The sequence below is a fragment of the Callorhinchus milii genome, unplaced genomic scaffold (genome assembly GCF_018977255.1).
Source record: "Callorhinchus milii isolate IMCB2004 unplaced genomic scaffold, IMCB_Cmil_1.0 Scaffold15, whole genome shotgun sequence".
Taxonomy (NCBI): Eukaryota; Metazoa; Chordata; class Chondrichthyes; order Chimaeriformes; family Callorhinchidae; genus Callorhinchus; species Callorhinchus milii.
Window position 1 is genome coordinate 6,050,461 of NW_024704756.1, and position 23,395 is coordinate 6,073,855.

Below are 23,395 nucleotides of genomic sequence, written 5' to 3' on the forward strand. Positions count from 1 at the left end.
AAAAATTGTTTTTAAAAATGTCATTAACCATGCGTGAATACTTTGTATATTATAGAATGAGATTTTGCCATATTTTGGTTTGGATAAAATAATTAAGATACCTTTTATATTCATAATTTGAAAATTCTCAGAAAAATATTAATATCTTAACCAATCTGGCTTGACATACTTCAGAAGGGAAAAAAAAATACTTGAATACACTAAAAAGTATTCAGTGTTACAATTAATGTTATTCACAATGGAATTTTGAGGTATTTATATGAGAATTTGTACTTGAAATAAAAATGCAACACTGCCAGTCACAACGCAGTAGAATTAGAATTCAAATTATGCTATGAAGCAATAATCTTTCACTTTAGAAAAAACAGGTAAAGCCAGGCATTAGAAGTCACGCATTACATGAGCTTTGGGTGTCTCAAAAAGTTCTCCATCAAGGAGTCCAAAATTACACATTCACACTTCATTTTGCTATTAATCTCTTTTCTCAGATCAGCCCCAATAAATCCAGCTAGTTTCTGTTAGAAATAATGGCTAATCTTACTTAAAGTGTTTTCCCTCTCCGAATGACTTCCCTTATCCCGGTATCTCTTCAGGGTACTGACTTCTCCATTGCACTGCTCTCTACCTTCCAGTATCTTGTCTTAATAATTGAAGTAATAAAGTGCTATATCAAATGCAAGGATTATTATTATTACTTCTTTTCATTTTCAAACCTCGAGTTTGCCATTTTGAGGGATGTGTCCTGTTTTGCTTGTCAAAAAGGGAACAGATAGAAACGTTTTATTTTAACGTCCTTCAGAAGTTTGTGTAGTATTGTAGTAGGGAGAAAATATTTGACTGACTTTCAACTCTGCAGGAGGCTGGATTGTTTCGCACCCAGTGTCGGTTGGGGAGGTGAAAAACAAATGTGTTTTTTATCAAAAGGAACAAACTCGCAACCTGCCTCAACTTACAAGTAGGTTTAAGTGTCTGTACAGAGCACAGCTACGTCCATTCACCAGACATCTGCCTCATATCCCACCCCTCGCACTTCCAGACCTCAAAGATAAGAGATGTGGAATCCTGTAGCGGAGTGCTTAGCGCGCTCTCCTCACAAGCAAGACGACCCGGGTTTGATTCGCAGATGAGGCAAAATCTTAGGCAAGTTTCCTTACTCCACACACGGCTATGTTTACCTAGCCGTAAGTAGGAACCCAATTGTTAGTTGATTGGTGGATTGCTTTTCCGGGGGTAATAATCTCTCCCCAAAAAAATATTGGTCACTCAATCCACAACTGTTTGTGGGACACTGCTGTGCACAACTGGCTGCTATGATTCACCCACAAATTACTTAGTCAATATTTCCTGTGAAGTGCTTTAAGACTGTCTCAACAGCATGAGGTGCTATATCAAATGCGAGGATTATTCTTATTATTACTGCAAAATGAGATGTAGCCAAGACAGATCAAAGAAAATGCTGTTTTCACCAGATATCCATGCGCTTTCAGCAAGTTGCACCAAATAGCAATCAGGAGCAGGAAGCTTTGTTAAATTTCTCTTCTTTTGACCAGAAGCATTTGGCTAACTGTACTATTTCTTCTAACCACAGATTATCATCAGTTTAGTGAACGCAAGGTGGGCACTGAACCATGGACCTTCCTGGATTGCATACACACACTGCACAATGGTTTATTAACCTAGTTATCAGGGAATGCTCTTTCTGAAGTATTTATAAGTAAATATAAGTATAAGATCATTATTTGGGGAGGACACGTTTTCAGGGCTATGGGAAGAGTGCGTGAGAGTGGATTGATTTGGATAGCTCTTTTAAAAGCCAGCACAGACACGATGGGCTGAATGGTCTCCTTCTATGCTGTATAATTCTATGATTAATACAGCAGCAAATCTCTTATCTGCATGCCAGAACACACGCGCACACACACACGAATAGGACAGACAAAGAGAAAGCATCATAACACATATGTATTGATACACAGTTTGTATATAGTATAGAATAGATCAGAACACAACATTTACATTTTGTGTTGCAAATAGACATTTTCTGAAAGACAAATTTGGATGTCAAAAAAATACTTAGTATGGTGGATTATATTGATCTTCAGAGGATGGGCTTGCATTTTGATATTAGGAAATTCCAAAAAACACAACTTGGCTTGAGAAATTTCTCTATTTTTAAGTGTCCATCATTGCTACCATCATTGCCATTCCAATGCATCCCCGAGTTAACGATTAAAGTGAATCAGGTGCATCTGATAAGAATTATAGCAATACGTATAAAGCAGTAAATTCAGACTCCTAGCTCAAAGGACAGACTCGAGAATTGAATGCCCAAGGAGATGCAAGCCAAAGCTCCAATTATCCGTGCAATGTGCCCTAACCTCGCAATTAAGAAGTTAGAAACTCAGTCTCTCTGTTCCTTTGTCAACAGAGGCCTACGTTGAATAGCACTTACTACTATTGTTTTTAACATTTTATTACACAAAAAAACCCACAGAACTATGAGATCTAAAAGTTGCTTGGAGGGTAGTAGTTGATCTGTTTTTACAAAGCTCTAAATGCCATCATCAGGTCTGTAGCTGAGAAGCACAGAAAGCTCATGGCAAAAACTAATACTCTATTCCACTAAAGCCCTTCAAATGTTGAAGCAGCATTTCTGCAAAAACCTGGGGCCAACATTAGGATTGAAAATAAATACATTCTGCATGCTTACATTGAATATGAAGACCGATCACCAAGAACATTTTAGCACAACTAAGATCAAACAAACTGAGTTTTATTGATACTTTTTTCCTGCAGTTTAGATTTTAAAAGCTAACTTAATAAACCAAACATTTTAGATTTAATGTGTAAGTCTGTTTGCTTGACACTGATGAAGGTACAATATAATTATGGAAATAATACACTTTCTACTGGCAATTAAGTATACACACTTGAAAGGAAATCATTTTTTTACCCAATTGGACAAAATGTAAGCAAACATTGAAGAAGTCTACTGCTTCCACAGCCTGGACACGGTTAACTCCATTGCAGATTCCCTGACACTCAAGCTTCTGGGGTGAAATCTCTATACATATAATTGTTGTATCTGCATCATAATATCAGCATAGTTAATGGCATTTGCAAATTGTACACAAATCCAAATGATTACATTTCATCATTTAAATATGCTGAGTTATTTTAATGTTTAATAACTGGCTAAATTGATGTTTATACTTTACTTGCGTTCATTATTTACTGTTGGGTAAGACCTAGTTCAGAATGTGTGGAGAAGTGCTTGTATGATTGTAATGTTTTCCTTGCTTTCAGATATCTGCCCACTAGGCATCATTTACCAGGGTTGTTGGAAATAAAAAAATCACTTTTAGCTATTGAATTCATTAACTGCACTTCAAGGACACATTTATGGCTCCCACTATGCCAATTTCTGACCAAAAATCTTGAAGCATAAAAGACTTCCTTACAATAAAGATTTGCTTGTGTGTGTGTGAGAAAGAGAGAGAGAGACAGCGCGAGAGAAAGCAAGGGGGATGAGAGGAAAGAGAGAGAAAACTAAAGCATAAATTTCATTCTTCTGATGCTGGTAATGGAGGAGCATTGTTTTGCAGTTAGATCGAAACATTTAGCAGTGGTTTTTCACAGTTCTTTTTGTCAAGTGCTCTCTAGTGGTAGGTTGGAAAACAGCATTTCAATTATAGTTAGTCAATTTTAAGTTGTGAAGTGAAAATGCATATTAAGTAAAAATCTTTGTTGTTTCAACCAAACTTTGTGAATATTTCTGATCTTATAGCTCATTATTTTCAATTTATGTAATTTTCCACAACTGTTCTTTGACGAGTTTTTCCATTTTCTTCTCCTAATGATTAACTTTTCCCAAATTTAATTTTACTTCATCTGTTCTATCTTTCAATTACTTCATTTTTCTTCAAATCATGTTTTGCACAACATTGCTATTGTATTGTCTTGTTTGCATTACCAAGCAAACACAAGAACAAGTGCTTTGGATAAACTGTTCTCAGAAATTCCTGCATAGCTTGTTTGGGACGTCCTCCCGATGTGAAAGGTGCTTTACAAATGTAATTTTGTCGCTGTTATAAAACTAGAAAATAATAATACTTGCATTTGAGATGGCACCTTATCACGTTGTTGAGACGTCTCAAAGCACTTCACAGGATATTCTGTAAAGCGAATTGGCTATATATTTTTGTGGGCGAAATACGACAGCCAGCTTGCACAGCAATGTTCCACAAAATAAACCTCAAATGGCTGTAGAAACCCAGAAGAAAATGTTTTGAGGAAATATGACTTATGTTCTATTTTGAGTAGGAAACAGCTGAATTTCTTTCTTGAACGTTTTTGTAATAGCACTTGTATCTCCGGTGTATGTAGTAGATCTTCTCCAAATTACTTGGAGCACTACTGTTAAGCTTTCCAGAATTGGATTCTTTTTTGAAACAACTATATTTAATCATACTGGGTTTCTATATTCTATTCCAAAAGCACTGACACTAAACAGATTATCATAAAGTTGTATGGAAAGATTTTGAGATTAAAAAAATTGGATTATTTTTGAGCACTGTTACTAACAATATGGATGGTAAATGTCCAAACAGTCGATCTTCAGGTCAGAAAGGCAGGCATTTTAAAATTATAAATGTGGATCATCATGGAAAGAACTTGTATTTTTATAGTATCTTACAACTTCAAAATGTCTCCTTTTGCAAGGTCCCACAAACAGCCATGAGATGAATAATCAAATTAATTTGTTAGCCTGGACACGGGAAGACACTTGCTTCTCTTTTTGAACAGCATCAGTCGAGATCTTGAAAGCCAAGCTGATTTCCATATTAAGTTTGTATTCAGACCAAGAAATGTATCAGTTTTGTTTTGATGGGAATTGCCATAAAAAGCCTGTTCCAAGGCAGAAATACCCATGTATTTCACAGCTTGTAATGCAGAGCATCATGTTACGCATCAAAACTAGGAATCAATATACTGGATTGAGTGATATTATGCTCACAGTTTGAATGATGGGCAGTCGTGCTCACATCAAATATTAAAACACCTTTACATCTGGCAGAAATATTAAGCTAGTATGAGAATCCTAACCATACTGCATCTGGTTAAAGTGACCAGAGTGGACAAAAATTCTCAATGAAAAAATAATAATAATAATAATCCTTTCACGTCGGGAGGACGTCCCAAAGCGCTTCACAGAACACACTGTAAAGTGAATTGACTGTATATTTGTGGGCGAACGCGGCAGCCAATTGCACACAGCAATGTCCCACAAACAGTCGTAGGTTGAAAATGACCAATTTATTATTATTTTTGGTTTGGGAGGGATTATTATTAGGCACTGTGTGGAGTAAGGAAACTTGCCTAAGGTTTCGCCCTCTGCCTGGAATTGAACTCAGGTCTCTCGCTTGCAAAGCGAGTGCTCTAACCATGAGCTACAGGACTCCACAGCGTAATACAATTCTAAATGTTCTCCCTCTCCTCCATTGTTTATTATCCGCTGTGTAACCAAACACTTCATAGTGTCCGTTCAGAAATTGCCCTTCTGTGCCCTTTTGTCCTGGTGTATCTGAATTGCTCTGCCTTGGCACATCTGAAAATATTATTTTCAAGAAAAATAAAAACAAGTGAAGCAAAGAACAAGATCAAATGCTGCGGGGGAGCTGTCATAACATACCCATGGCCAATATTACCAGTTTGACGAACTGGCTCTTCTCTACCCACACTGTTTTAACAAACTTTGCCTTAGCTCCACTCTCCACTGTGGACTGAATGACATTGCTAAGCAATGCCAAATGAAATGGGAGTCACAACAAGCTCAAATTTCAGAGTCTTCATAAAACAAGTACAACTGACAAAAACCCACAGAAAATGAAACACCACAGGTACAGAACATACTCTGAAAAGATCACAGACCATTTAGGATAAAAACAGAGGTACCATCCACACACAAACAGAGATCCCATGGCACATAACAAATTTGAATAAACCAAATTGTAACATTAGTTAAGTAGATATGTAAAAATAGAGGATCACAACACAAAAGACAAAATAACCACTAAGCTTGGAAACACATTATGGTACAAGACACAAAATATTATTAAAAAAAATTTCATTTCACAAACATAGGTCCGACATATTAAAAGTGCAAAACAATGAGTAAAGCACAAATGCATGACATACTCCATAACAAACACAAAATTCCAGACATGACATTTACTGTACCTAAACATAAAAGACTAATGATAGTTCCTTTATATTCTCAAATGTAAAGTTACAGCGAGAGCTGTACAAAAGATCGATACAATCACCAAAATAATTACAACTCATACAGTGGTGGCCAACCTTTATGGTCCGCGAACAAAATACATTTTCTGGATTGATTATGCCATAAATTATGCCATAAATCAAAAAATATTGAATCAAAACTGAAAACACTACTGATCGAGCACAGCCTTACCTCGACTAATGCAAATGCTCGGGGGCTGCTTCCTGACAGCCCTGCAAACCACTTCCAACCCACAGGCCACAAGTTGGCCACTTTTGCAGTCGATCTTTCCAAAGGTGATTTACAATTTTCCTGAGAACTGTAAGATTCAACTAGTTTTTGGCTTACGTACCCCTGCTTGTAAAAACTAATCTCTGTTCCTCTCTCCCTTAAAACCGCTGTCATCATTCCCCTCCTCAAATCACTCAAAACTAATCATTATCCAATTACTAGTAATCAACATCAGTCAGGTTCATGATTGGGCTCACCTGTGAATCTTCCCCGAGTTGAACAACTCTTCAGCACTTTCTGTACTTACTGGACACTTGGAATTTCTATGGTATAGCTCAAAGAGTTCAGTAAAAACTGTCAAGTAATTACTGTCAAATATATCCATTTTTATACCAGCAAAAGTCCCACCCAGCCATGAATTTAATGACCATTTGACACAGAGGAAATTGTTGACCGGGAAACTCCTTTTTCTTTCTTATGGTGTCCCAACATTTTCAACCTTCAACTGAAGAACAAGCAGATGGGACCTCAATATAAGCTCAAGTCCTGACTTTACATTGGTAGAACACGTATTAGTCAGCATTCTCAAATTGGCGGGAGAGCCTTCAGCCACTCTGCCCCCAAACTCTGGAATTCCATCCCCCGTCACTCCACCTCACTCCCTCCTTAGCCTCCTTCAAGTCCCGCCTCAAGACCCTCCCCTTCGACCATACCATCGGTCAACACCCTTCCTCTCCCTTCTCCCCCCGACCCCAGCTCAGGTCTGAAATGGTGTACACTGTCCAGCGCCTTGGGACGTCTTCCCGACGTGAAAGGCGCTATACAAATGTAATCTTGTTGTTGTTGTACAGCTAGAGCTCTTTGCACTGGTACTAATTGATAAAATTGACATTCCAAACATGTCATAATGGAGATACCAAGATTTTGCTCTGCTTAAAGCTGGAATATTTAACATACAACATTTTAATAAAACAATACAAAGAATAATAAACTTCTCTTATTGCCTTTGTAACTCATCTGTAAACACTGCCCTCCCATGCAGCATTGCCTAAATGATGGCACAATGTCACATTAAGAACCTAGTCATTGGACTTACTGCAAACTATCGGTAGGGGAATCCTTTCCTACAATCCTGAATATTTGACACAGAAGAGTTTCTCCGAGTGTACCAGCCAACAATTCCCCAAGTGCAAATGACCATTCACTTCATTGCTTTTGGTAAAACAGTCTGAAAGAGACAACTCAGGGGGACCTTATAGAAGCTTACATAATTTTGAAAGGGATTCAGAAGGTAAACTCAGAACAATACTTTTGAATGCTCCAAGATAGCAGGACACAGGTTTAATGCTGCAAAGGTCAATTTCAGATCAGACAACAGGAAGCATCCATTGTATTTGCTGTGTGCAAATTGGTTGCGGTAGTCATTCACAAAATACACAGTTAACTGTATATCCCATGAAGTGTTTCATGATATGAAAGAAGTTATAGCAATGGAAGGATTATTTTATGGCTTATAAACAATCTATTAAATTAAAAGGAGGTGGATAACTACTGATGGTGGGAAGAATGCAATAAGATCTAATTCCCAATATCAAAAACAAGTACAGCCATCAACACAAGTCCAAAAAAAGCCAAATTGAATTCAAGAGCAAAGCACAAGTGAAATGTTCACTTAACATAAAACTGGGTCATAAACCATGTTTGAATCGGTTTCATGGCAGCATTACATGATCTTCCCGAGAGCATATTACAACTGAAGCAGCAATGCAGGGATGTAGAATACCTGTGTATTCAAAAGCATTGATTTGATTTAGAACTAGATAAGAGGAAAAGAAAATAAGCATAATTGCATTCCCCTTATGTTGTGGATACATACCAATACTATTCAGTGATGCAGAAATATAGTGTTTCAATCTGTATTAACAATGGCACAGGATTTATGCAGCAATCTGCTATGAAAGGACGAGCACATCACCAGGGAAGAACTGCAGAAAGTGTTTGTTGTTTGTTGCTTATAAAACTACACAAATGCCCAACAATGAAAACCACCATAGATATATTATTGTGTCAACCCTATAAATTATAAGCAGAAATTATAAATGTGTAAATGACAACAAAAGCTGGTTTCTTAGTTTTCGTTTGAAGTCTCTCCATGATAATGTACGTTTCTATCACTCTGAACATCACACTATCATCTTAAAATGCTGGATCGCACAATCACCTTGAAATACAATTGTATTTGTAAAATTAATGTTCAAATGACTTAGCCAATCCCAAGAACCATTCCTCCCTTACAAGTGTCCATTCTGATGTGAGCCTGGATATGGAGTGACAACAGCTTTTATTCTAAGGAATGCTGTTTTTCTGCATTGAATGGTAGCACCTACAGAAAAACTCCCATCAACCAGTTCCATTCTTTTCATAAGTCCATTTGGTCATGCCAAGGATCAGTAAAGTTATAAATTAAATATAATTGTGTTTTAAAAACTAAGCTTGATTTTTTCAGGAGCTAATCATAAGTACTCTTGAAAAAGGTGGGTCAATGTTGGTTTAAACAACAAGAAGATTATATATCAAGTGGGAAGGAAGTCCCAAGGCGCTGGACAGAGTGCAGCATTTCAGACTGAGCTGGGGTCGGGGGGGGAGGGGAGGGGAAGGCCGATGGCATGGTCGAAGAGGAGGGTCTTGAGGCGGAGTGACTGGGGGATGGAATTCCAGAGGTTGGGGGCAGAGTGGCTGAAGGCTCTCCCGGCTGAGCGGAGGGAACAGACGGGTTGGTAGGGGGTTAGGAGGTCACAGAGGTAGTCAACATTTGGCAGTTATCAATTAATTCCTGGTATATTATAAGTCATTTATTGAAAAACTAAAGTCCAATTTACTCCTATCAACATAGTTAGCACAACAAACAAAATAACATATGTACTTTTTAACAAAATGTCAGAAAATATTGATGAATGGTACCAGTTATTAAAATATAACCTTGCTCTGACCCAGATATTCAGATTTAATTCTGCTTATGCTTTAAGTACTTCTTATGTCAATACAATTTATTAAGAATTTTAGCGACAAGCTGGGATGAAGAAGCATCATAAAACAATTTTACAATGCAGTCAATAATTGGAACAAAATTGATTCGAAATAAGCAAGAACACACATTGAAAAATATCAAAGTATTGAACACAAATTTCAAAAGTTTCTACCTTTACATTCTATTTTAAGGAGGGGGGGAAAACAAAAAAGAGACTGTAAACATGCAAAGAGCTATGCTAACCTACTGATAATTGCTCAGGCACCAGGGGAAATAGAAAAAAACAACAATCAACTGTTTCAATATCTCCTTGCTCTAACACTAATTACTTGCATCTTGAATGCAGTTAGTGCATCCTTCATCAGCAAATTATGTAATTCGTGTAAAGTGTTTTTTTTAAAAAACAAAAGTGGAGATTGGTGCATCTGTCAGCTAATTTCTAAATAACATAGTAGCCTAATGCCTATTAGCACAGCAGTGTGGCAGGATAATTTTCATAACATCATCTGAATTGATTCAGTTTTACTGACTGTTCATTTGGCAAATTAGCGTGTCAAACTTGACCTGCATATTCCATGTGACGCCTAACTATTGCCATATAGATGCACAATAAATTGTCCTCAAAAACACATGTGTACTTCAAGCTTTCCAATTGTGTAATTAATGGTCAGTTTGTTTTGCTAAACATAAAAATGACACATAAGTCCCAATTAAGAACATTCAAAATCATTACTGCAAACAATTTTCAGTCAGTCTCACCAATGATCAGCACCAATTACAAATTGGTCAATGTTTAGTTAATGTAATTTGAACATTTTGTTTTATAGAGTTGATTTTCATGTCATAAGTGGATCACTCAATTGTATGTTACAAAATCCTGTTCAGCTGAGTTGACTTTACATTCTTGTTTGAAAAGTGGTCCAATAATTGAAACATATTCCATTCCAACTCTTAAGTTATTGATTATGAGCAAACAAATAAATGGCAATGTTTAGTTCCTATGGAATACAATGACTTGTAGTGCAAATGTTTAAAAGAAACTTATCCTTATCCACCATCTTCATCCTACATCTTATTTATCAAAAAAGCAACTGATCAATGAAGCCTTTGACAAAGTTCAATAATCCCTTATTGCAACCAAGTTGTGAATGCTCATGACTAGCTCCAATTCATAACACCATCACTGGAACTCAGATTATAGTCAAAGTAAATTTCAACAATAATTGTCATCATTTCAATTGTATTAAGACTAAATTATTTATTGCAAAATAAAAAAAATCAATGGAATAGTAAACATTAGACAATCATTTTCTTTTTTGATTTATAGATGCTATTGAAACCCTCAAGTTTTGTTCTCATGGCTTTTGTCATCTGAACCCAGGAGTGAATTACTCATTCTTAGTCACCCATAATTCTGTATTTGGCATGTAAATCCCAAACAGCTAATAATCTGTAGTTCAGACATGCATTATACTTACATGTTAATTTTCGAAAAGGTTACAGAAGTAATTATTGGAAGATAACATGCTGAGAAATTTATGGGATAAATTCTTTTCGTCTTTAACTCCTTGTTATTTCCCTTTCCTTGTTTTGAAGAATTTCTTCAAGGCGGAAATAAACACAAATGCAATATTAAAGTTTAAATCCTATTTGCTTGATGGATTTTTTGCAGGTGACTGGGCAGATGACCAAAGAGGAAAGTCTTGAGGCAGACCTTGAAGGAAGCAAGGGAATTTTTTTTTGGGTGTCTCTGACACATACCGAATCACCTAGGTGTAATTAATGACTGAGAGAGGTTATCAGAAATAGCGCTTGAGGTCAAAGCATTGGACTCATCAAACAAAATCGCTCGATGAGGTGATTGGAAGATGGTAGAGAAAACTAAAGTTAAACTATTGCATTAATCAGAGAAACAATGGATAACAGATTTTTTTCTTCATGAGAAGACGTAAAATATTGCCTTTTTTAAAAATAATTCAGTGCATGAGGAGGGTATATATAGCTTTTAAGCTATAATTTTACCAACAGTACATTCAATGTACCTTCTTGCAACAAGAATGTTGTATTGGGCGTGCCTTTTCTAATCCTCCAAAAGCCATAGTTACATTGAGCTTTTTATTTTACGCCTGAATACATAATATTATAATAACACATAATATTATCTTGAGTTTTGATGACCAATTTAATCAAAAAGGAGAATATTATAGCCCCAAAGTAACAGATGATTTAGTAACATAGCATCTGTTACAAAACAAAGGGGAAAAAATGAGCACTTTTATTGTGGTAGTCTCTGTCAAACAAGAAAAATGTGTAAGAATACTACGATCACCAAAGAATGGTGTGCATTTTGTAGGCAAATGCAGCAGACGATTTGCACCCAGTAGTGTACCACAAACAACCATGAAGTGAATGACTTTTCGTTAAATATATCTAGGGGTTTGTTGGCCCAGGGCACCAGAATAATAGTCCCTTTTTCAATTAATCCAAACGGATCTTTAATGATCACCTGAACAGGCAAATACCTCAGTTCAGCATCTCATTTGAAGGACAATATATCCAACATTGCAATGTTCTCCCAGCACTGTATTAGACTGTTATCTTAGGACTGAGTTCCAAGTCCTGATGTGGGGCTACAACCCACAACCTTCTGACTCAAAAGTGAGAGCGCTAACAACTGAGCCAGGCTGAGCCCTTAAACCTCACAATAGTAATATTATGTTCTGTAAACAAATCATATTTTTTGTACGGTACATAAATTGTTTAACACGTGTGCAAAATTGTATTTTTCCTAAAGGGTTGGTACATTACTAATTGCCATGATCATATGCCACCCTTCCCAAGATCTATTACACTTGATTGTCCTGAGTGACTTGGCTGACCTACAATTTCTAGTCGCTGGTGTTTCTACCACAGGGTCACATTCTAATCCAGACACAGCAGCTGCCCCACAATTTTCTGTAACATGGCCAAAAACATTGGCATAGCTACGTAGCTTCTACAATTCAATGTGCCAAGAACTGAGTCATTTATTATTCTCTCAAAACTGTTACACTTAATGCAATGATAAGCACCAGAAAAGAGTGGAACCATAATTTCACTGGAATCTTGCTGCAGGATCACACTTGCCCCCGTCTCCCCCCGCAACACACACCATATACAAACCTTTAGTGGTGAAGCATTTGTTCTGTGCATTCTTTTACCAAAAACTTAATACATGATAATTATATACTGTATCAGACTGTTCCGAATGAAGAGAGCTACAGCAGTAGAAAGATCAAATAATTTATAGTTCAACCTATGCAGTGCTTCACTCAGCAGAGTGTAGGTTATTCACATCAAGATGATGTTTAAAGAATTGAATTTTGCATTCAATCAATTACTGTCAAGTGTGTATCGCACTAACACAGGGGTCTAAAAGGACATATCTGAAAATAGCCTCTCTGGCAATTCTGATAGTTAATTCAATGGCAGTGAAAGAAAGAACATCATCTGTCTTTATCCATAGCCTCTGGAATGTGATGTCTTTATGTTAATTATCTGTTTTAGGACACATCTATCTGATGAAAACACAAACATCCAGGCAGCAACCAAGGCTATGGTCTGGGTCTCTGCCCAGAAAATGACAGTGCCTAACTATACACTGTGTAATGTGCATAAATACGTTTTTAATTACATTCCCAAGTATTACCCAGTGCTTAGGCAATGATTTGCTTATTGCATTTAGCACTCATGATAGCCTTTGTAAATGGGTATAAGATTCAAACAGTGAATTGGTGTGTAAAGCAAATATTTAAACATGTTATTCCACTTTATGACATTTGTGTTATTTATCCCCTCCACCTGCAGGGATGTTGATAATGTATGTGAACAAAAACAGTCATACATTACCATGTGTAAACAGTTTAGAATAAAATGTTAAGACTATCGAGGCTTTACATGAGGGGCTTGAGAAAGTGTAATGTGAAGACTGCAATCAGCAGCAATTATCCACAAAACCTGGGCAACAGCGTGTGGCTGTTCTGCAAACCAGACCGGATTTTACTTGCATTTGAAACAAATTTATGAAAAATATATAAATTCTCTGTTAGTCACACAGCAGGTTCCAGTTATTGTCACTTTCAGTTTGCCATTCTGAATAGTAGCAGCATGCATGACATGCAGTTAAGAAATTTTCTCTCTAAAATTGTACAACACAAAAAAATTATTCCTTCTTCAGTTTGATAGAAGAGGCAGACAGCATGCCTCGGTCCGTATCACACAACCACAACAGCCGAAGCCCTCGTCCATGCCTTTGCCACTTCCCGGGTGGACTTTTCAAATGCCCTCCTCGCTGGTCTCCCCAGTTTCACCAAAAACAAAATTCAATTAATTCAGAACTCTGCCACCCAGATACTAACCTGCACAAAACTCCAGAATCCCATCACACCAGTCTTTGCCAGGCTCCACTGACTCCCAATTTTCGAGCAGATCAACTTCAAGATTATATAATGGGACCACCAACATATCATACATGACACAGTAACAGCAGAAATTGCTGAAAATACCACCAAAAACAACACAACCATCAAGATAACACTACACCTTCTTCCACTTGTGTGTACATTTTCTGTTTGGCAGGAGTAGGAAAGATTCACACAGAAAAATTGACAGGGGAGAGAGATAGACAGAAAGACAGATGCACACAAAGACACAATGAGCGACACAGAAAGTTGAAACTCACAGGCAGACTGGATATGGATAAGGATAGAGTCAAGAAGTGAATGAAATATAGGCGGAAGACTTAATGTTAGCATGTTTTACCTAAAACAGCTCAGGAACTAAACATGTTCAGAATTTAGTCATAGACAGCTCCTAGTTTCTCAGATAATTTGTTGAAAATAATCAAGGTCGGTTTGCACTATCAAAAAAGAAAGATTCTGCTCATCTAATAAATCCAAATGTATACTTCTATACCTAAAAGACAAAATATAATTTCTCATCAGATAGTAAAAATCCACTCAACTCAATTTTTTTAAAAACACAAGTTACATGTATGAGGCAAATGCATTTTTCCACTTATAATAAGGGATACGTTCCATTGTGAGCTGAAACAAATTTTGTTTCAAATTAGGAAAAGGAACAGGATGAAATGACAAAAGTCTGTTTGGGATGTTCTCAAGTGACCTTGCAACAGCTGTCCTATTGTTCAGTTTCCAAATGGCAGCAGTCCCCAATAAAATGTTTACATTCCAAGGCAACACAAGTAAATGTTTTACCAGCACCCTCTCTCTATTTTTAATCTTTCTTTTACCAGTAATTCTAGGTATAATCTATCATTCCCATTGGATTCAAACTTAAATCTTGCCAAAAAGCATCCAGTCATTATGCCAAAAATATGCAAATTGGAATATCATTATTCGTCCTTCTTCAGGTTAAAAAAAATACTTTCACAAGTTAATCTTAACATTTTTTTTCACAAGTTATACATTTAAATTCTGTATGGGTTGATTATAATTGATTCACAAAACCTGGATCTAAACCTCTAAATGAGAAAATATCACATGCCATCTCATCATTTGCAAACCTTGAGAGGATAGGAATTGTGAATGCAACTCTCAAGATTCCTGGATTCGCTCCACATTATGTTGAGATGATTTAGCACATTGCAAACCTTTTGACTCAAGTCTGAAGAAGAGCATCATCTCATTTGAAATAAATGCTTTGTATATTCGGACAGAAAATTCCAGTCAGTAAAGCAACATTGTCACCATCGAGGGTGATGTGCAATCAGACAAATGCCATTATGTAGCTATGAAATACAAGAGTCCTTAACCCTCAACCAAATAGTTCTATTCATTCCCCAATTAAAATAATATATATACTTTCACAAGTTAATCTTAATATTTTCTTACAAGTTATACAACAGGTTTTATGTCAAATTGACATAATCCAATTTTAAAGCTGAAAAAGAATTCAGGTCATCCATTCAATTGGCCTTTTTCATGTAGTAAATAAAAAGCTGACTGTCGTAACATTAGAATGTCACCAATACTTAAACTCAAGTCATTGGAACACTGCACAAATATAAATATACATGTACAGTGCTCCACTTTGCTTAAGGCACAGGAGGAACATAACTATTCTGACCTGCTTGGAAAGAGCCATAACTGGTGCCAGTTATTATTGAATTGGTACCTGCAGTATAGCTGACAAGTTAAATATTTAGTACTTGCAGTTTAGCACAAAGTGGAATGTGTCAAAGTCAAAATAGTTTTGCCCTGAAATTCAATTTCAAGATGCGTGGCACATATGAATACCTTTTGTCTGGGTGGCAAAACTAAGCATTAGTTTAGAGAACAGATCAGTACTCTCAAAGTTTTCTTCTTTGATCTTTATCCAAAAGCATTTCTCCGTCATGTCCTGAGGTACAATCTGAAATTAAAATACAAAATGGATTGATTTTTGCAATCTTATATCTTTAACATAAGTACAACAATGAATCAGTATTCAAATGCAGAATATCAAGATGTGTATACTATTAACACTTAAATTTGCTTTTTTGTTTTAGGCAATCATCTGTCAACATTTAGTAACGGAGCAAAAATGAAACATTGATGTCCTTTTTTACATTGTGTTGCACCATAATTCTTAATTGAAGAAACAATTAAAATGTTCAGAACATAATTTTTATCAGCAAAATTGCATTCATTCGTCTCTTTAATTTTAAATGGATTATTACATTCCTTAAAAACCTTTCAGATTACAATTAAACCTGTAAAATGACTACTTCTGTAATAAAAAGTACTTTATAATATGCATTACTTAATCAAGTAATGCTCTTACATTTTGAGTGTATTTTGTGCAATGTGCTATGAACATCTTTAAATGGCTGCGTCTTTGAATCACAATGTTGAACATGTGGTTCAACATGCTCTGATAATCACGAGAAAGAGCAGGGAACCTGGATTAGAATATAGCTTCAATGGGTAGTTGACAATTGCACACAATATTCTGAATGGTCTTCTGTGGTATATATCTATTATTAGATAGTATAGATGCATTTAAGAGAACACTAGATATGAGTGAGAAGGGAATAAAGGCGTATGGGATGGAGTAAGAAGTGGGTAGATGCTCAATGTGGAATATAAATATCAGTACAGATGAGTACTGAATGGCCTGTTTTTGTGCTGTACAGTATGTAAATCTATGCAAAATTTCCAGATAATGATAGCAAGGAAAATTGCTATCAAATTCCTAATAAAAAACATTGATTTCTATGGATATCATTTTTTGCAGATTCATGCTAAACCATGATTTAATTTGCCTCCAAATATTAGACATGTATGCACATCAATGATTAGTTTTCCTCTGATCTTTTGCCACATGAAACATTGAATTCATCTCTCAATTTATACATTTAAAATCAGGTCAGAAGCAGACAAAGCCTTATTCCAAAAAAAACAATTTATTTTAACATTTCAGATTCTTCTAAACTTTCAGAGAAATATCTTTTACTTTTTCACTTGATTGTGCTAATTAATCAAAAATGGATGAGGTTAAAGCTAATTAGTTGAAAGTACATAATATCCAAGTACATTACACAGTAATCTACTCCAATTAGTATTGGCAGGTAGTCCATGACCTCAACAATGAAAATACCATTAGAAAGCCATCATATTTGCAGAAATATTACCAATTTTACAAAACCATAATTTGAGACTATTTTAATTACTAAAACTAATATAATTAATCAATTTTAATCATTAAAGTTCTGCATAGAATTTTCAAAGAAAAATTCTAGTGTTCATGCTTCCCAACAGTTGGATGATAAAGTTTTGACTGACTGTAAAACTGAGACAATAAGTCCCACCGTACACACATAAGACCTTTAACCTGTGCTGAGGTAAATACAAGGTGTCAGGTTGGCTCGGTTGGTAGCACTCTTGTCTCTGAGTCAGACGGTTTGGATTCAAGCCCCAAATTGGGAATTTGAGCTGACAGTCTTGACTAACACTGCTGGGATGTGCTGCATTGTCTGAGGTTTCACCTTTGGATGAGATGTTAAACTGACATCCTGTCTGCCTGCTCGGATGCACATTAAAGATCCCATAGCACAATTAAAAAAAAGAAGTTTCTCCAAATGTCCAGGTCAACAATCCTCCAGATAAAACAAATATTCACTTCACGGCTGTGTGTGGGATATTGCTGTACACAAACATCATGCTTGCTTACATAGTCATACTCACTGGAATTTGTAGAAAACTATGAAGCTCTCTGATGTGATAAGCATCATTAATTATTATCTAACAAAATGAGAACAGTCCATTGAAACATTCAAAGAACTAGTTAGATTCCTGATTCAACATGGAATGAAAGAAAATTAAAATGACATAATAATATGCTTAATAAGAGAGGAAGCTTCTGAGTGCAACAGCATTTCACTGGAGTCCATTTGAAAATAAATGTAAATTTTAATGCTGTTGAGATTTATTAATAGTTATGATTATAAAAGACAAATAATCCCTATTTAAATTTGAGAACAGATAAATAAGTGATAAAATTATGTGCTGACAAATCATGTTTTGAGAGAAAAAATATCAATGACTATAGCAATAGTTGTTTCCAGTAAAAAAANTCCTTTGTTTAATCAGACTCCTACATTAACTTTAATCTGTAGTGAAGTAGCATAATGGTTGAAAGCAAGCAGTTCTTTACTTCAGAAGAGTGCATTTCAAAATACCATCATTAAGTTATTATTTAGCTCTAGCTAAGAAGCTATCAAACTATCTAGCATACTAAAATATGCACACTGCTAACACAAGCCACAGCGCTGTGACGGGCTTCCTGAAGTGAGGGGTCAAATCGAAGCTACAATATCTTTCAGAGCGGGGTGGAGAAAAGAGGGGAGTTATGTCTTGATGGTAGAAGAACAAGCTGTAAGCCTATCTTGTCTCCAGGTCTCAAACCAGATAGATAAAGTGGATCTAAATACAAAAAATTTAAAACATACCCAAGTGCCTTCGTTTTCTTAAAACAAATGCACGTTGTTTCCACAATATACATAGACAGTATATATTTTGTAAAAGCTAAAACAGAAGATGCTGGAAATGTAGTGTCCAGAAGATCAATTTCAGTATTTCATTGAGAAAATCAGCATTGTACTGAAGGGTCACACAGAAAATGTTATCTCATCTTTCTTCTCAACTTGCTGACCCAATATCCATTTCCAGCATTTTAAGTTTTCATTCCATGCTTCCAGCATTCTATTTTTCTTTTGGTTTGTCACAAAGCTTTCAATATCTAAAACAGTTAATACAGAATCACAATGATGAATACAACTAAATAATGTTTTGCTAGAAAGGTTCACTGAATAAACCACTCTCCTATAATACTTGTATTCAAAGAATTATTACCAAAGTCCTTGGAGGATTGAGATTTTTGGTGTATTTAAAAAGGTCATTACATATTTTATGCTGCTTTTCTCCCTTAGGCTCAGATTTAGCACTCATTTACTTTTTCTAAATCTCTCACTTTGCCCTTATCAATGAGCTCCTGTAACTGTGGGATAAATTACTATACGTTATTATACCCTCCAGCAATATTCTGGAGTGTAGATTGCATGAAAACAACCTTACCCTTGTATTTTAGACCATTTGTATTTTCTGCAATGCAGTCTTCGCACATCCAGAAGACAATCGTCAGTGAATAATGCCTGACAGCAATAAAGCACTTTTGCCTCATCATGAAGCATTTTTTTAAAAAATGTATAATGTAAAAGATAAATTTTGCAAAATCATTGATGCAAATGCTATTTTGGCACTGTAAAACATGTTTTGGCTGATAACACAATATTTGGAAAATTGTTCCACCATTGGCAGCCATGCTTTCAGCCATTCACCAAATGCTGGTAGTTAATGTGTTGATTGAACTTAATTATTAAATTGTAAATTATTGTGTGTTCTCACCTCTTCCAACTCTTATGAACAAAACCAGAAAAAAGTTGAACACCTTCCTGGCATTCTGACTGTGTAAACAGCTTAAATTCCTATGATGCAAAGGTATAATAAAACAACTAAACTACTGCTCTGACAGTATTAAATATTCATGCCTAAGGAAACAGATAGACTCCAACAACAAAATTATGTCACCATTAAGGGAATAGTGCCATCTTAAAGCATTACCAACCTCATCTGTATTCCTCAGAATAACTACTCATCTCTACAAGATCAACAAAATATTTCACTGTGTTTCCTCAACAAATTGCATTATCACTGCCATTTGTGGCTCAAAAACAATTTAATAAGTTCCAGTTATCCTTTCAATTTCTTTAATTTCATGTACCCAACCCTACCCATTTTGAAGGTTACTTAATTCATCAAATCAGCTTATTAGATAGATTGATTCAAAAATGATGAGAACATCAGTCAGTCAACTTTTGAACTTAAAGATCAGAAATCAAAAGAAATCTTCTACATTTGATACCTGCTGTGTAGAATATTGCACCACACTATCGCAGAATATCATAGTGTAGTCTAGAGAATAATTTACAATTCTGAGACTTCATAAAAAGAGCGCACTGCAATTTTTTAAAAATACACTGACTTAAAAAGGTGATACCTTAAAAATTGCAATAATTACATGTTAAAGTGGAGTTTCATACAATCTTGTTCAACAAAAAAAAGGACTCAATTTTTCATGCAGTTATGTACACCTCAGAACTTGAAAGACCTATTAGTATTCACAATTTATATGACAAACATAAGCATTAAGATTGAATAATCCAAAACATTTTTGCCCTCAAATTATCAAGATGCCTGGTCATTTTTTTAAAAAAATTAAGACTGAGGTTTCAGAAACTTAAATGTTGAAAATGAATTGAAAATGATCAGACTAAATCTTTTAACTAGAAAATACTCTTTCTGCAAAGCAGAGAATCACTATATTAAGTTACTCGATTTAATCTACAATAACTCAGCAGGACACTTCATTCAAAATTATGCTGAAATCCTCAAGAAATTCACAAAGAGAAACTGAAATATGGGCAAAAATTTCCATATCAAGTCTGAATGGACTCATCAGTTCACTCACATACATTAAAATTATGAGCAAAATAATATAATAATCATAATAATAATCTTTGCATTTGATATAGCACTTTTTCACATCTTCTCGACGTCTCAAAGCGCTTCACAGAATAGACTGTAAGGTGAATTGACCGTACATTTGTGGGCGAATATTGCAGAATATTACAGGAGAAATGGACAAAAATAAGGAAAACTTGTGACATTGCTTTCAGGTTGTAAGTACTAAGGTTCTGAAAACTGTAAAAGAAAGTGTAAATAATGGACCGAGCATCCAATAATCAATACAATGGGATTTTGAGCTCAGTCTAAGCTGACATTCCAATGCACTGTCAGAGGTGCTGCGTTTCGGACGAAATGTTCAACCAAGATTCTGTCTGCGTATTCAGGTGCACATTAGGTGTGGCACTAGTCAAAAAGAAAATGGAGTTTCTCCTGGTATCCTGACCAAATACCCTCCAACTATATAATAATGGTCATATTCACGATTATTCATGGAACATTGTTGTTTGCTGAATGACCGCCACATTCACCTATAAATACACAATGACTACACTATGGTAAAATATCCTGTGAAGTGACTTATCACTGTGATTTGGTGTCACTGTGTCAGCTAACAACTTAGTTAGCCCAATAATCAACATTTCCCACAACCAATTTGCAGTGCTAAGGATTAAGTCTCTTATGCAAATGTCACTCAGACAAGCAGTAAGAAATATGTCTACTCTGAATAGCATAAAAAATAACTAACATCAGGGTAAAACCTGATAAAAATGAAACTGAATCTAGGGATTGCTTTTAATCTCAGGCTTTAAATGACAGTTATAAGATTTTTCTATTTTCTCTGAGAATGTATGCCGTCATCTGAATCCCTTATCATTCCCATGAACCCATTATTCCATTGTTTCCCCCACACAAAAGCACATCAGGCATATGACAAATACAGTCAAGCCTCAGCAATCACTCCTGGTTAACAACCATTCCCCAATGAAACCTTACTCAGGAGGCTACAGTTATAAAAAGGCCACTTTGACCCGCTGAGAGGCTGTTGAAGACAGGTTTGACTGTTATACACATTTTGTTAGTTTGCCTTGTCACAACTCTGCCTTGGAAAAAAATTCTAATTTGTGTTTAGAATACCTTCAGCTAGTCAAAAAGGACATTACAATTGAACTTCATACACTGCAGAATAGAATGGCCTGAATTTGTTACCGATTCATCAAATATGCACATTACTTTTTTCCCACTCATTTCATCTCTTAAGAATTCAAATGAGCACCTTCACCCATCTCCTAAAATATCCATTTTGGATATCTAATTTCAGCAACAGCAAGCTCCCAAATATATATGCTATCAAATTCCTACTTTAACTCAGCTTCAGTCATCTTACATGTATTTTTTCATTGTCACCTTGAATTACTTTCCTGTAATTTTTTATATTTGTTATAATTTGTTGTTGTTTTTACTAGACTACACATTCTCCAATATTTGGACTAAATGCTTAGTCTATTTTGTGATTCATGGATTCACCTTCACTTTGATCACGGCTCATGCAACATACTATAAATATGTTCCAGAAACTAATCTGACAAACATCAAGCAAAAGTTTGCTTTAATATAAGCTATTCAGAAGTTTGAAAAAATAAGACAGCATTACAACACAGAATCTCATATTACCACAAGACATCAAACACAATCTCATATATGCTCACCTTGGACCAGTTGACTCTTTTCATGGTAACTGCTGGCTTGTACTGCTTTTTAGCTTGGAGTCCATGTGGCAACACGACAGGAGCCCCAAAAGCAGGAGGTGCACCTCCAAATGGAGGTGGAGGAGGAATCCCCGGACCACAGAAAGGTGGTGGAGGAGGAGGAGGAGGTGGTGGCACACATCCCGGAGGTGGTGGTGGTGGGGGCGGAGGTGGAGGAATGCTTCCTGGAAGGGCGGTTGGAGGGGGTGGTGCTTGAGGAGGGGGTTGAGCTCCTTCTGTGAGCAGGGGAGGTGGGGGTACACCTGAACCAGCAGGAGCTGCTTTACACTGTAAAGAAAACGTTGACCAATTTTAAAAACTTTATACAGATGAATACAATGGTAATAATCTCAGTTACACAAATGAGCAGTAACATTATTTTTCATGTGGTTATGAATAAATCTCAACATATAAATCAAATGCTACTTTTGTAATCCCATGACAAACACACAATTCACACAAAAAGTTTTAATATATTTTGGCTTATCCAGCTGCCTTGTCGGTTACATTAGTTAATACGTAGGTAATCCTGGAAGCCCACAGTCAGATACATTGTTAAATGTAAATTATCTTTTTTTTAAAATGCATTTTGCAAACATTATTCCACCAATTGGAACTGTCGTACATCAAACATGCCTATGTTTATTCATGTTAGCTTTCATTGAACCAATAGTTGGAAAGAGTATTGTAGGTTTACAAACATTTTCAGAATGCAAAACTTTGACTTGAGAGCACTGAGTACCAAGTTCACACTTAGTATTATTTGCCAAGCTGGACTAAAAATTGGACTTCCGTCTGCCTGAATGGTTTCATAAGAACATAAGAATTAGGAGCAGGAGTAGGCCATTCGGCCCCTCGAGCCTGCCCCGCCATTCGATAAGATCATGGCTGATCTTCTGACCTAACTCTAATTACCTGCCCTATTCCCATATCCCCTAATCCCTCCATTTTTTAAAAATCGATCAGTCTCAGCCTTGAAAATGATCAAGGACTGAGCAACTACAGCCTTCTGGGGTAGTGAATTCCTTAAATTCACTTCCCT

General features: G+C 35.9%; 1 protein-coding gene across 5 annotated transcripts in view; it reads right to left on the bottom strand.

The window, feature by feature from the left end:
• Nucleotides 1-23,395, bottom strand: part of diaph2 (diaphanous-related formin 2) — a 275,153-nt gene that overhangs the window by 158,969 nt on the left and 92,789 nt on the right. For all 5 annotated transcript variants that reach the window (XM_042340670.1, XM_007891859.2, XM_007891858.2 and 2 more), the window contains 2 exons: nt 22,315-22,641; nt 15,839-15,953 (listed from right to left, as the gene is read on the bottom strand). In XM_042340670.1, the coding sequence (XP_042196604.1) occupies nt 15,839-15,953; nt 22,315-22,641 (442 nt within the window). The remainder of the gene's footprint in view (nt 1-15,838; nt 15,954-22,314; nt 22,642-23,395) is intronic.